At 42.4% G+C, this 14046-nt stretch overlaps 1 protein-coding gene across 10 annotated transcripts in view; it reads left to right on the top strand.

The window, feature by feature from the left end:
- DDAH1 (dimethylarginine dimethylaminohydrolase 1) overlaps nucleotides 1–14046 on the top strand; it is a 194978-nt gene that overhangs the window by 67085 nt on the left and 113847 nt on the right. Inside the window, exon 1 of one of the 10 annotated variants that reach the window (XM_061633532.1) lies at nucleotides 3227–3271. The exons of 8 other annotated variants lie outside the window; for them this stretch is intronic. In XM_061633532.1, the coding sequence (XP_061489516.1) occupies nucleotides 3254–3271 (18 nt within the window). In that variant the 5' untranslated portion in view covers nucleotides 3227–3253. Of the gene's footprint in view, nucleotides 1–3226; nucleotides 3272–12516; nucleotides 12607–14046 lie in introns of those variants that run through there. One more of the 10 variants, XM_061633538.1, reaches the window with a different exon arrangement.

Below are 14046 nucleotides of genomic sequence, written 5' to 3'. Positions count from 1 at the left end.
ATAATTCAGCTATAAATCTATAATATATAACAAACCTATCTCTTAATAGATTATAAAATCACCTTCCTCCAGCGGTTATCTTAGTTGATTTCAAATCTCATTAACATCCTATCATTTTAATCTTCCACAAAAAGTCAAAGAGAAGTTTCCAATCCTTGAAATATATATCAATCAATTTTTTTACTAAATAAACATATCAATTAATCCAACTCATCAAATCTACTAAGTCCAGTAATTTTAAATCGCTCTTCTGTCATTATCCATATTGGGTCCATCTTCCATCTTCCATCTTTACGCACCCAAAAATCTTGCTGTCATAGTCATATAATAAAAGTCTGATAGGAATTTCCTCCATCACAGATATTTTCTTGCCATCAAATCCAAACGTATCTGAAGTATTGTTGCAAAGCCGCATCTCTGTTCCTCTTTTCCACATGATACACTAGTACATCTCTTGAAGGTATTGTATGTTTTAAAGAAAATTGAATGTAAGGTGGAGTATATGTTTTTGCATAAACAGTCATGTAATTAAAAAACAGCAGATGTTATCTGGTAAGGTCACAACTAACCCCAAATGTTTTGGGCACTGCAAGTCTATCTTGAAGTAGTAAATCTAGCACTTTGGAGGCTCAGACCATATTTCTGGCTCCATATCTGAATTCACTCGAGGAGGGCTGGGACCAAAGTGCTCTGTTAGCCTTGGTGAAAGCAGCATGGGGTATTGCCACCACTCACCATATGCTCAGAGGCACATTACCAAATTCTTCCAAGCTACACAGGAAGTGAATTGGACTGTGAAAGACCAACCCAAATTGTGTTTGCATTTTGGCAACTTTGTAGGGCAGTAAAATATCTCAGAGAGGAGGTCAGGTCTCCTGCTGTCCTGATGCATTCACTATAGCTGCCCAATTTCACTGCTTTTTAAAGTTTGATAGAAATATCTGCTAGCTATAGACACACTCTTAAACCACACGGTTTTTTGCCTATTAGTGAATTTCTCTGCGTTTTAATCTGGGAGGTAAGAAATGGGATCCTGTGCAAGTTTGCTGAGAATGGATTGATCATTTGCATGCTTATTGAGTTCAGTGTGATTTACTCCCCTGCAATCATGCTTAGGATAGGTGAAACTGACCACAGGGGATGGGGAGGGGAGGAGGGGGGTGAAAGCAGGCAGGAGGAGGAGGAGGAAGGGAGGTTTGATCATTTGCATGTTTATTGAGTTCACTGGGATCTACTCCCGTGCAGTCGTGGCTAGGATAGGTAAAACTGACCATGGGGGAGGAGAAGGGGGTGGGAGAGTAGAGGGAACGGGGGAGAAGGGAGCAGAAAGAGGAGGAAGGAGGGGATTGGAAGGGGATTGGAAGGGGAGGTGGAGGGGGGAAGGAAGGAGGAGGGAAGGGGCAAAAGGGAGGTGATGGAAAGGAGGGGAGGGGAGGGAAGGTTTGATCATTTGCATGCTTTTTGAGTTCAGTGGGATTTACTCCTGTGCAATCATGCTTAGGATAGGTGAACTGACCTGGGGGAGCGGCAGAGAGGGGAGGAGGAGGATAGGAATGGGAGGGGAGGGAGGAGATTAGATGGGTGGGCACTGGGCAGAGGGGGGAAGCCACTTTCCTTTCCAAAAGGAAAATATTGTGAACAGTATCATTGTTTTTCAGTGTTTCCTCCACCTTTTTATTCTACAGCAGGCACATGTAGCCTCTCACCCAAATTTAAACCAAAGCTGTCCCTGGCTACAACCACACCAGGACTTTATTTCACTTTAGACAGTCATGGCTTCTCCCAAAGAATCCTGGGAAGTGTAGTTAGTGAAGGATGCTGAGAGTTGCTAGGCAACTAGGAGATGCCCTGTTCCCCTCACAGGGATTCAATCAGAGCAGCTGACTGTTAAACCACTCTGGCCATTTGAGTTCTGTCAGGGAAATCTCGGCACCCTTCACAAATGACACTTTCCAGGATTCCTTGGGGGAAGCCAAGACTGTAAAGTGAAATAAAGGTCAGGTGTGGGTGTGGTCCCTTGATTAGGCAAGCCCAGCAGCTGTGAGTCTGGCGTTTAGAACACTGACGGTTCTTACTGAGCATGCCTGGTCTTATCACTGAGTTCAATGCTAAATTTCTTAAATTAATTAACAATCAGCCAGGCATTTTTTTAACTTTGAAACTTCAGAAGATGAAGGTCAGAGTATGGGGCAAGGTCAGTAATAGGATTACAGTTACTTTGTGAACATGGCTGAATTTTAATTAATTTCAACAAATTACGAGAACTCTGATAGAAAAAAGTCCAAAAGGGGTCTGGGTTTTTGTCTTTCTCTTTTTACGCTTTGAACACTCGATTCTCTTTGACTGTTTTGTGTATCACCATGAAAGAGAGTTGTTAAGCAAGCATTTCTGAGTTCAGGACTATAAGTTTTGTAAGGTTTTGTTTTGAACTGAGCTTATGGGAAGCATCAGAATGGCATGGGGGGTATTTTCAATTTAATATACTGGAATGCAAAAAAAATCCATGCTGACTATAGTATACAGCCACTCTTGTGGCTGTATAATACACCAATGGCATACACAGCTGCTTAACTGCTTAGAGAAGGTTTATGTGTACCAGTATGTACGCTTGGTGGACTGTGTGTTTCTCTCTTTTCTCTGTGTTGCATTTAGGCATTATTCTGCCCTTGTTCTTTTCCCTGTCTCAATTAGGAGTAGGGTTACCAGGTTCATGGCATGAGAGTGATCCTGTATCTTTAGGAGAAGAGAAGGCCAGCCAAGTGCAGGTGTTCTTGCAACTCTGTAATGGGAAACACCACAAGTTGGAATTCTCCCTCCCCCACTTTTAAAGATACAGAAGACCTCTTGGAGGCCGGGCCTGGCAACCAAGAGGTCTTCTGTATCTTTAAAAGGTGTGCAGGGGGAAGGAAGAATTCCACCTTGTGGTGTTTCCCATTATAGAGTTGCAAAAACACCTGCACTTGGCTGACTTTCTCTTCTACTAAAGATACAGGATCAGCCTCAGGCCAAGAACCTGGCATCCCTGATTAGGAGGCAGATTTCCAAATGATTGTAAAAGTAGAAATGACAAAAATCCCTACATCCAGGTTTGGAAAACTGAAGGGAAAAAAACCTTGGAAAATAGCTCAGTTCATTCAAAGTCTAACTCAGACCATGTCACACCCCTTGTGATATAATCAGGAGTGCAGCATGGTCTTATCCTTCCCCACCCTCTGAGATACTGCAGTGTCTGTCTGAAGAATAATATCTCTGCATGACTAAAGGGATAATTGTGAGTAAGCCAGTCCTGACAAATAGAACAATTTCTCAGCTAAGACTGATGACCTGCAGCTGTGTTCTGGGTGGATCTCTGAAGGCTCAGGCTTGAAATACTTTGGCTCTAAATACAGAGTGTTAGAGCAATGTCTATGTAGTAAGTCTTGGCTGTCTGGGACCCTGGCTAACTTGCTGTTTATTGGAACCCTGCCACCACCCTGGTCTTTGGACTGCCTAGACCCTGCTTCTTGTGCTGACCTTTTGTTTGAACTTTGGACTGCCTTCAGACTGTGCTCCTGGTGCTGGCCCTTGTTAATTCGTAGCTGCCACTTGAAGCAGGACAAATGGTGTTTGCTGCTTAATATGATTTTGGTTAACTATTAAGAGGATACCTATGGCTCTCATCTAAGAAATTAGATACACAGCCTCTCACTTGAATCTTCTCTGCTTCACTCCAAGTTAGTTGACCAAGACCCAACCACTCAGCTACCTGGTACTACTGCAGAACTAGGGTGGATTGTGCAAGGCTGTGTCGTGTCCAGGTTGAGGCTCAGGAACCAGACCAGTTGGTGAAAGCAAATCAGTTTTTATTAAAGTGATATCCAGACAAAGACTACGCCGTCTCATGAACTTTAACTACTAAACATAACCTGTGACATAGAAGAGAGTTGACAGAACAAGGAACCAGTACTCCCACTGTCCCTTAAGAAGGGTGCAAGTGAGCACGAATTCTCTCACACCACCTCAAAGTGCCTTCATCCACACCCCACCTCTCCCCCTTCTTTTGCCGCCTCTTTTGCTGTCTCCTTGTACGTGGTGAAGGGGGTGCAACCGCCCCCTCCCCTTCTGAGAAATCTGACTCAGGTATGGGGGAAAGCGGGGGGGCAATGCTTAAACCATCTGGCTGCTCCTCCTTGCTTTTCCCTGGATCAGGAGGGGTTGGATTCCCCCTTGCCCTCCCTCCTTCTCCAACTCCTCCAAGCTCGGAGGGGGAGAGGCGTGGGAAGCTCACAGTAAGAATCTGTGTCTGTCGGACATTCAAGGTCCTCGCTCCCAGACTGTTCTATCTCTGAGATTCCCTCCCCCTCTTCTGCTTCTCCTTCACACGACTCTGGCCAAATGATCCCCTCCCTCTCCTCATCGTCTGAAACTTCAGGGCCCCAATCCTGCATCCTGACACCATCCCCTCCAAGCTGTGCTCCCCCCCAACTTGTCGGCTTAGGACAATGAGGGAACCGTTGATGAAAGTCTCTTACTGTCAGCTGGTCCATAACCCTTCCAGTGAATCAAATACTGTAGTTTATTACGCTTTCTCCTTGAGTCCAGAATCTCTGCCACTTCAAACTCGGTTTGCTCATCCACTATTAACGGCGCCCCTGGAGATTCTACCGGTCTTAACTCACTGGGGGGGGGGCTACTTTAGTTAACAAGGAGCGATGAAACACAGGATGTATTTTAAAAGTATCTGGCAACTTCAGACGATAAGCCACTGGGTTGATTTGCGCCTCTATTTCAAAGGGTCCCACTCTCTTATCCTGCAGCTTCCTGCATTTGCCCGGCATCTGGAAAAAGCGGGTAGACAACCATACCATGTCTCCTATCTGAAGGGGGGTCCCCTCCTGTCGGTGTTGATCAGCAACTTGTTTATACTCCACTTTGGCCTCGTCTAATTGTTGTTTCAGTATCTGCTGCACCGCCTGAAGCTCCTGCAGAAATTCCCCTGCGGCTGGTACAGGCATACTCCCTGTACTACTGGGGAAAGCCTTGGGATGGAATCCATAGTTAGCGAAGAAAGGCGTTTGTCCAGTACTGGTATGCAAGGAGTTATTATAAGCAAATTCTGCAAAATGCAAATAGGAAACCCAATCAGTCTGTTGGTAAGACACATAACAACGCAAATACCTTTCTAAGACAGCATTAAGTCTCTCCGTCTGCCCGTCCGTCTGGGGGTGATGAGCTGAAGAAAGTTTTAACTCTGTTTGCAGCTGCTTCCAAACAGCTCTCCAAAACTTAGTTGTGAACTGAGTTCCTCGATCCGAGACTAGGCTATTGGGCAATCCATGCAGTCGGTAGATTTCCTTTATAAACAATTTTGCTGTTTCTCTAGCTTCTAAGGCTCCTGAGCAAGGAAGGAAATGTGCCATCTTGGTCAAGGAATCCACTATGACCAATATAGCTGTCATTCCTTGTGACTTCGGTAAATCAGTTGTAAAATCCATGGAAAGGTCCTTCCAAGGTTCACTCGGCGTTGGTAAAGGTTCCAGCAACTCTACAGGTTTTCCCTTGTCTGTTTTCGCCCGCATACAGACACAGCATAATTTTACATAGTTTTCAATGTCTCGGCGCATTTGGGGCCACCAAAAATCCTTAGCTACATTTTGAATGGTCTTAAAAATGCCAAAGTGTCCAGCCGTGATAGAGTCATGACATTGACACAAAATTCTGAGTCTTAGGTCCCCCTTTGGCACATATCTGGCAGCTTTAAACCAAAACAGTCCATCCTTCCAATGGAAACTTACTTCTGAATCCGGATCCTGTTCCATTTCCTGAACGTATTGTTGCATGCATGGATCCCTCTGCTGTGCCTTTTTGTGCTCCTCTTCCCATGAAGGCTGGCATAACCCCAACATCATTTTTTCCGGCGGGACAATGTACTGGGGAGGGCTGCAAACTTCATCTCCTTTATATTGCGGTTGTCTGGATAGAGCATCTGCTCTCTGATTTTTTGCATGGGGGTGATAAGCAACCCTGAAGTTAAAGCTGGCGAAAAACTGCGACCAACGTATCTGTCTCTGGTTCAGCTTCCGAGCTGTCTGCAGACTTTCCAAGTTCTTATGATCAGAATGCACTTCTATCTGATGCTGGGCTCCCTCTAAATACTGTCTCCAATTCTCAAATGAGTCTTTGATGGCTAACAGCTCTTTTTCCTACACTGTATAATTTCTTTCGGCATCCTTTAGTTTTCTGGAGAAATATGCACAAGGATACAATTCCTTCCCATCCAGGTCTAGTTGCAAAAGGACCCCCCCTATGGCTACATCTGAAGCATCCGCTTCCACGACGAAAGGGCGGGTAGGGTCAGCAAAACGCAAAAGAGGCTCAGATGCGAATTTCCTTTTCAGTTCCCCAAAAGCTCTCGCTGCATTCTCTGTCCATTGGAACTTTCCTTTTCCCCTTAAACAGTCCGTGAGGGGAGCTGTCAGCTTGGAAAAGCCTGGGATAAACTTTCTGTAGTAATTGGCAAACCCCAGAAAACGTTGTATGTCCTTCTTGGTGGTTGGCTGGCCCCAATCCAATACACAACTCACTTTTCCTGGGTCCATCTCCACTCCTCCTGCCGAGATTCGGTATCCAAGGAAGTCCAAAGATGACAAGTCAAACCCACATTTCTCTAACTTGGCATACAAGTGGTTCTCTCTGTCTTTTCAACACAGTTTTCACGTGTTGATCATGTTCTTCCTGGCTCTTTGAAAACACCAGAATATCATCCAGATAACAAATCACGTACTGATCCAAGAGGTCTCTAAACACTTCGTTCATAAACTTCTGAAACACGCCAGGGCCCCCTCATAGTCTATATCTAACTTGAGGATGCTGCTGCTGGGTGGTGAACCGCTGCTGGAAATGGGACCTTGCAAACCTGGTCAAACATGAGATGCAATGAACATTAATTCTTTCATGCTAAAAAAGAAAGACTGGGTTGCGATAACTTCCAGCTTAATTTAGGCAAATGTGATGGTGGATGCCCATGCTTCAAATAAAAAGTAAATCTTCTGGATAAAGTCAAAATAATTATAAATATATTAACAAACTCTGATTCATATTTTATTCTTAGATCATCCCAGGTGGTAAAACTACTAAGGTTTTTACACAAATCTTTTGTTTGTTAGTCTCTTGTTTCTAATTTCAGTGCCTCTACCAACAAAGAGCTGTATGGCTCTGAAAAGCTGAAGAATGTGTTGTTGTTTAATAATAATGTCAATAAAATACAGAAGAAAGATGTCACATGTAGGGGGTAAATAAAACAATGATAACATGGAAAAGACACATAGGATTTCATGTTATCCTAAAATTTACTCTTCTACTGTGTTATAAACAGTATTCATCTTTCAGTAAATGTATTTAACAGTCCTTATGATACCATTCTAGATTGAAGGAGCTACCCCCCTCATTAGCTGCTGGTGCTACATATAACTTTCAGTACAATCCTAACCGTGTCTATTGAGTAGTATTGAATTAAGTGGCGTTTATTACCAGGTAAGTAGGGTTAGGATTAATCCAGCCCATTAATATAACATCGTGGGAGTAATTTTGAGACTTCAGGTAATCAGTAATCCAAGAAAAGTTGTAGAATACTTTAAATTTGATTTTGATCAAATAAGATACAATCCAGACTATATACTTTGTAGAATATATCCTTCTTTTCATGGGGGAGGAAATAATATAAAGCAATGGAAAAATACAGAAGTTCACCCCATCCAACCAAAGCATAACAGTAAAGGTGAGAGTTCATGTTCTTTCCAACTCAGATCTCATTTCATGTGAAAAAAATATTGTAAGCTTTTAAACATTTAAAACTGCAATGCATATCAGGGGAATGAGCAGAAGGTTTCTGCACATGTTTGAACACTGGATTTGAGGTGAGAGGGGCTGAAGCGACAAATTACATATACTGACTTTTGCTGTAACCTGAAGGGTATTTTGTACTGGGGATTTTTTTTATTGGAAATCCAAATCAGACTTGGCCCCAACTCTCCCAGTTCAATCCTAAGGCATGTGGAGAAATGCTATGTTTGTGTGTATTTGTGTTTAAAGATATGTTATTATAGGAGGCTGGGCCCAATAACCTATAGGACCCTGCAGACTTGCATAGCAGAACGGAGAGTATTGAGCGAGCTTGTGTGTGTGTGTTTGAATCTACCTTCCCTGCAAATTAGTCAGACAGAGACTTTAAGCTTTAAAATAAGAAAGAACTATTTTATTCTGGAAGTACATGTTTGATAGGAAAGAGTCTTATATCTAGCTAACTAGCTATGTTGGAGCAGCGAGCACTGATCCCAGTGCTGGCCCTCATGCTGGATGAGAGGGAGAGACAAAGGAAAAATGTCTGCTCTCCTCTTGAGAGAAAGAAGAAGACTGGGAAGGAGGGAAGGAATAGGGATCAACATCCTTTGCATATCAGTCTAGCAGGAAGGGACAGCAGGAGATCAAAGGGATAGGTATAGCATAGCAACCAAGAGGTCTCCTCTCAAGCTACTCTTTTTAACCCCATGCAGCCTCAATCCACAAGTTGGAGTTGAACCTCATACATTCCAACACGCCTTCTCAATGAGAACTTGGTTCATTCTACAAGGTGCATCTTGCCTCGTAGCTTCTGGTGTCGGACTTTGCCCAATGGTTTGGTCAAAGCATCAGCTGTCATCTCTTCTGTTGGACAGTAGGTCATCTCTAGAAGTCCTTTCTCCCTTATGTCCTTCAGGTAGTGGAACTTCACATCAATGTGCTTCATGTGAGAACTTTGCCCTTCTGATTCCGCGAGTCTTATGCAAGCTTGATTGTCCTCAAGTATTCTGATAGGCTCTGGTTCAGACATGTCCAAGTCTCGTAGAAGCTTGCGTAGCTACAGCATTTCCTTGCATGCCTCATCAGCTGATACATACTCTGCCTCAGTAGATGAGTGTGCTACAGTCTCTTGCTTTCGACTTGTCCAGCAGATAAGTGACTGCCCATAGTAGAACAAGTTTCCACTGGTTGACTTACGATCTTTGGTGTCTCCAGCCCAGTCAGCATCAGCATATCCTAGAAGCTTAGGATCTCGAGTAGCTGATAGCTTTAGCTTTAAGTTTGCATTGCCTATCAGATATCTTGCCACTCTCTTGACTGCTTCCCAGTCTTTCTTGGTTGGCAAGCTGGTTTTTCTGCATAGGTATCCCACTGCTAACGCCACATCTGGTCTGGTTATTATGCTGATGTATAGGAGTTTCCCTATAGCTTGTCTGTAGCTTTCGTTGTCTTCCCAGGGTTGATTGTTGTGGTCTGGTTTCAAGTATCCTACTTCCATTGGTGTAGGTACTGGATGTGCATCCTTCAGTCCTAGACTCTCAAGTAGGTCTTGAATCTTTTGTTTTTGATTTAGAAGAAAGGATCCATCATCCTCTCTTTCAATTTGTATTCCAAGGTAGTATGTGATGTCGCCTAGACATTTCACTTCAACTTCCTTGCTTAGATTATGTCCTAACTCTTGCTTGTCTTGTGGACTCTCATAAGCCAGTAGTAAATCATCTACATAAATCAAAATATAAGTCCATTTGTTGTTCTTGAATCTGCTATATAGGCATTGGTCTGCTTCACCTCTTTTATAGCCTTGTTTCAAGAGCATTTGGTTCAGTTTGTCATTCCATGCTCTTGCAACTTGTTTCAGTCCATAGATGCTCTTTTGCAGTTTGCATACTAGGGTTTCCTTTCCTGGTATTTCAAAACCTGGTGGTTGTTGCATGTAGATTTCCTCTTCTATTTCTCCATGCAAGAACGCTGTTTTTATATCTATGTGTATGTGTTCCACCTGCATTTTCTTGTTAGCAGCAACACTTAGAAGAGTTCTGATTGTTGTATGTTTGACTACAGGAGCAAAAGTTTTATAGTAGTCTTGTCCATACTTTTGAGAGTATCCTTTGGCCACTAGTCTTGCCTTGTATCTCTCAATGTTCCCTTCAGTGTTTGGCTTTTTCTTGAATACCCACTTGCAACCTACAGCTTTCCTTCCTTGAGCAAGCTCAGTAAGTGTCCAAGTTTTGTTCTTGTGTAGAGCTTCCAGCTCTTCCTTGGCTGCCTGCCTCCACCTCTCAGCTTCAGCTTTGGGTAAGGCTTCAATATCTTTCCAGGTCTCTGGCTCTGGAAGTTCATCAGCTCTTGCCAGGTAGGACAGTCTCAGTGGAGGTACACCTCTGTTGGTGCGGTTAGAGCGTCTTGGTGCAGGACTCTCTGCTGCCCCTTCTGGCTGTGCAGGTTCCCCTTCTTGCTGTGATTCCTCACTGTCCTCCAGTGCTGGCATGTTGCTGTAATCTGTAGTACTGTATGGTATTTCTATTTTATCTTCTTCACTGTCGTGGTCTTGGAATGGTGCCCCTTCTGGTTGGAATGCACCTTGACCTTCATCAAAGTGGACAGCTCTTTGGATTTCAATCCTTTCTGTTTTGGGATTTAGGATTCTATACCCCTTTTGTTTTGAAGAATATCCAACGAAGATTCCTTCCTTTGTAGTGTTGTCCAATTTGGTTCTCTTCTGGTGTGGAATGTGACCATACACTTTTGATCCAAACACCTTTACATGAGCCAAACTGGGTATGCGTCCATACCATAATTTGAATGGAGTCTTGTTGCCATTCGCCTTTGTTGGCAAACGATTTTGTAGATAGGTGGCAGTATACACTGCCTCTCCCCAATGTTTCTGTGGGAGATTGGCATCTTCTAGCATGGATCTCACCATCTCAATTAGGGTTCTGAATTTTCTCTCCGAAACTCTGTTCTGGGTTGTGGGGTACAGTGGTCTGACGTTCAATCCCACGTTCACGCAGAAACTGCTGGGTAGCGTGAGACATGTACTCCCCCCCGTTGTCAGAATGTAGAATTTGTGTTTTTTTCTGAAATTTATTGGTCACCATTGCAACATATTCTTTGAATTTCTGAAGCATTTGCCCCTTCTTCAATATATAAATTATGGTGAACCTTGAATAGTCATCAATAAAACTAAGAATATATTTATTTCCACCATTAGAAGGAATTGGCATTTCACAAATGACGCTGTGAATCAACTCTAGGAGGTGCTTAGTCTTCCTTTCACTCTGCTTAGGAAAACTTGGTCTAGTCCCTTTAGCCTTAACACAGCATGTACATCTGCCAGGCCCAGCCTCCTTCTGTATCTTTACAAGTTGTGCAGGGGGGAGGAAGAATTCCACCTTGTGGTTTTTCTCATTACAGTGTTGCAGGAACACCTGCACTTGGTTGACTTTCTCTTCTCCTAAAGATACAGGATCAGTCTCAGGCCATGGACCTGGCAACCCTACCTGATACACGCACCTCTTTTTGGCCTTATTAACACTAGAGCTGATTTACTACTATTGTTTATAATATTTGTATCCTATTCTTCCCATTCTGTCCTCACAGCAACCCAGTGAAGTAGGGTAGACTGAGAAACTGTGGTCCAAGATAATCCAGCAAGGTTTATAATTGAGTGTAATAGTGAGCTACCTCTAAATCTGAGCTCTTATACAATTTACTTAGGAGAAAGGTCCATCAAACAGAGCCAAACTTCTTAGTAAACACACATAGGATATTTGGAGTAATGTTTTCACCAGAACCTAAGAAATATGGGAGGATTGGAATCTTAACAAATATAAAGTGGCAGTGAATACTTTTTATGTTATGTATCCTTTGTATTTCACTTGGTGGAGTGATGTTGATGTCTGAAAGCAATGTGCCTGGAAATCGTTAAAATTCAGAGGATCTGGCTTTCTTGTACTCTGTTGACTGCAAACGTTGCTGAGACCAAATGTGTTACTAGCTCACTGTGGTCCCTTCCTTGCATTTTAAATCATATAAGTTTCCTTCCTTTCCTCCGAAATCTCTCCAGTATAATATTTAGCTATTGCTACCCCCTTCTCTGCAGAATAGTTGTTGTGGCTTAGAAGGGCAGTCTTCTTCTGTTGACTGCTTTGGGTGCCTTCGTATGTTTTCCTCACAAATAATGATGAAGTTTTGCAGACAGTGACGATAGTTCCTTCTATACATCCAACTGTGTGCATCTAACTCTTTAAGCAGATTGTCCCTATGTTTATAGGGTCAGTGGAGCTTAGCCCTTCCAAGTGAAATGCCCAGCAGTGTTTTTTTTTTTAAGTTTTCTCCAAAATCTTAATGCCACACTTTTCTGTCCCACACATCCTTCCATAATCTATTTCAATATAGAGAGAGTTGTGGATACTTTTCTGTCAATCTCCCATTCTCTGGCCAATCAGCTCTCTGCACCACTCAGCCAATTTCAATCCAAAAGGATTGCTATGGCTAGGAAATCCCACCCATCTGTCTCCAGGTAGAAAAAAACACATTTTTAAATCTTACCTGTCTGCAATTTCCCCCTGTCTCCTGTTATCATTATATGAGTCCAGCTAAGGCATCTGTGGTTAACTGGTCTACGTGTTTGACCCAGGAGCTGTTCTGAGCATGCTCAGAGCTATTTCTTTGAAGGCCACACCCAGACAGCCTTAACTAGGCCTCAGGACTGTTTGTTTTCCCTGATCAACTGTTCGCTTATTTTTATGATTGCTGGATTTTGATTTCAGTGAGCTGCCTATTTGTGTAAGTACAACCCTGCTAAATCCCTTCTTTGTACAGTTTTTTTAAAAAAAATTATACCATTTTCAATTGTTTATTGAATGGGAAGGGGAGGCTTAAAATTATTACTTTTTAAAACTGTGTTTTCTGCTGCAGCAGTAGGTCACCCTCATTAAAAGCTGATGGAATAAATAGGGTAATTAATTATGCTGAAAGGGAAAGGGGAGTAGCATTATTCAAAAACATTCTGGGATATGTACTTCCTTTTGTATTCTTTGAGTCTGACAACTTGTTGATACAGATGATAATAGATTTAACCTGGGTTTATTTATTGTGTAAATGTCCTGATTGCTTTTATCAGTTTGGTATGGAAGATTGTACTCTTTACACAAAGGATGGTGGCGACCAAAGCATTTTATTTAGAACAAACTGGAACACACAATAAGGCATGAGAAAAGCCTACCAGAAATCTGTCTCTTCAATCGCCTCAGGGCCTAGGTGTGAATAATCTGAGTTTCCCTTTTAACTAAGTAGAACTCTGGGGAAAGAGAGGGAAGTGTAGATTTATGGGCCAATTTAGAAGAAGATCTATAACTTGTCCTGTTTTAGGCCTCTGTTAAACTGCAGCAAAAAATAGTTAATTTGTTCCTTACCAGAGTGTAACATTGGCTTCTGAATTTTTCGTAAAACCTGGCCTGGAACCACTCTCGGAACTAACTGGATTCACTTAACATTACAATGATTGCTATCTACTGGTACTAGAGCCAGTTGCTTCCTCTTCTTCCTTGGCATTTTGGTAAAAGAATAGCAGTGGTTCCATGTGTTGTGTGACTGACTGGCAATGAAAAACTTATATTTTAGGCTGAAGTTACTGTTGTGGAATCATCTTATTAAATACAGAAAAAGATTCCGCATTAAGGAGGCAGGTGCCAGTTGGCCATGGCTTACAGCCGAAATGAAATAATAGTCCAGTAGCACTTTAACAGCTAGCAAATGTATTATTGCATAAACTTTCTTGGATTACCAAGAATGATGCATGTAGTGTAGCTGACTCTAGCCCTAGAAAGCTTATGCCATAATAGATTTGTTAGTCTTGAAGTCGCTGTTCTTTTTGTTGTTTTGCTAAATTTGAGCTATGATCTAATTTACAGGGTGGTTGTGAGGATAAAAGACTACAAAATATTTTGGCAAACCTAAAATGCTATTACAAAAAAATACTATATGTAGTATGGGAGCATAAAGTGCTTCCTGCCTGCACACCCCAGGCAACCCTGTCCTAGTAGATAGCCACACATTGGATTTGCCAAGAATCTACATGCAAAGTCCAGTGTTTGTAGACCTGAATATCCTGATTGTGTCCCAGATTCTTCTTTCTTTGATTTTTAGGTTAGGGTTTTTTCATGATTCAATACCTGTGGGCTAGAGAGAAACTTTTTATTTTGATTGTTCCTTTTTTATCAGTAT

This window comes from Rhineura floridana, chromosome 6 (genome assembly GCF_030035675.1).
Source record: "Rhineura floridana isolate rRhiFlo1 chromosome 6, rRhiFlo1.hap2, whole genome shotgun sequence".
Classification (NCBI taxonomy): Eukaryota; Metazoa; Chordata; class Lepidosauria; order Squamata; family Rhineuridae; genus Rhineura; species Rhineura floridana.
This window is presented reverse-complemented; position numbering and strand designations above follow the sequence as displayed.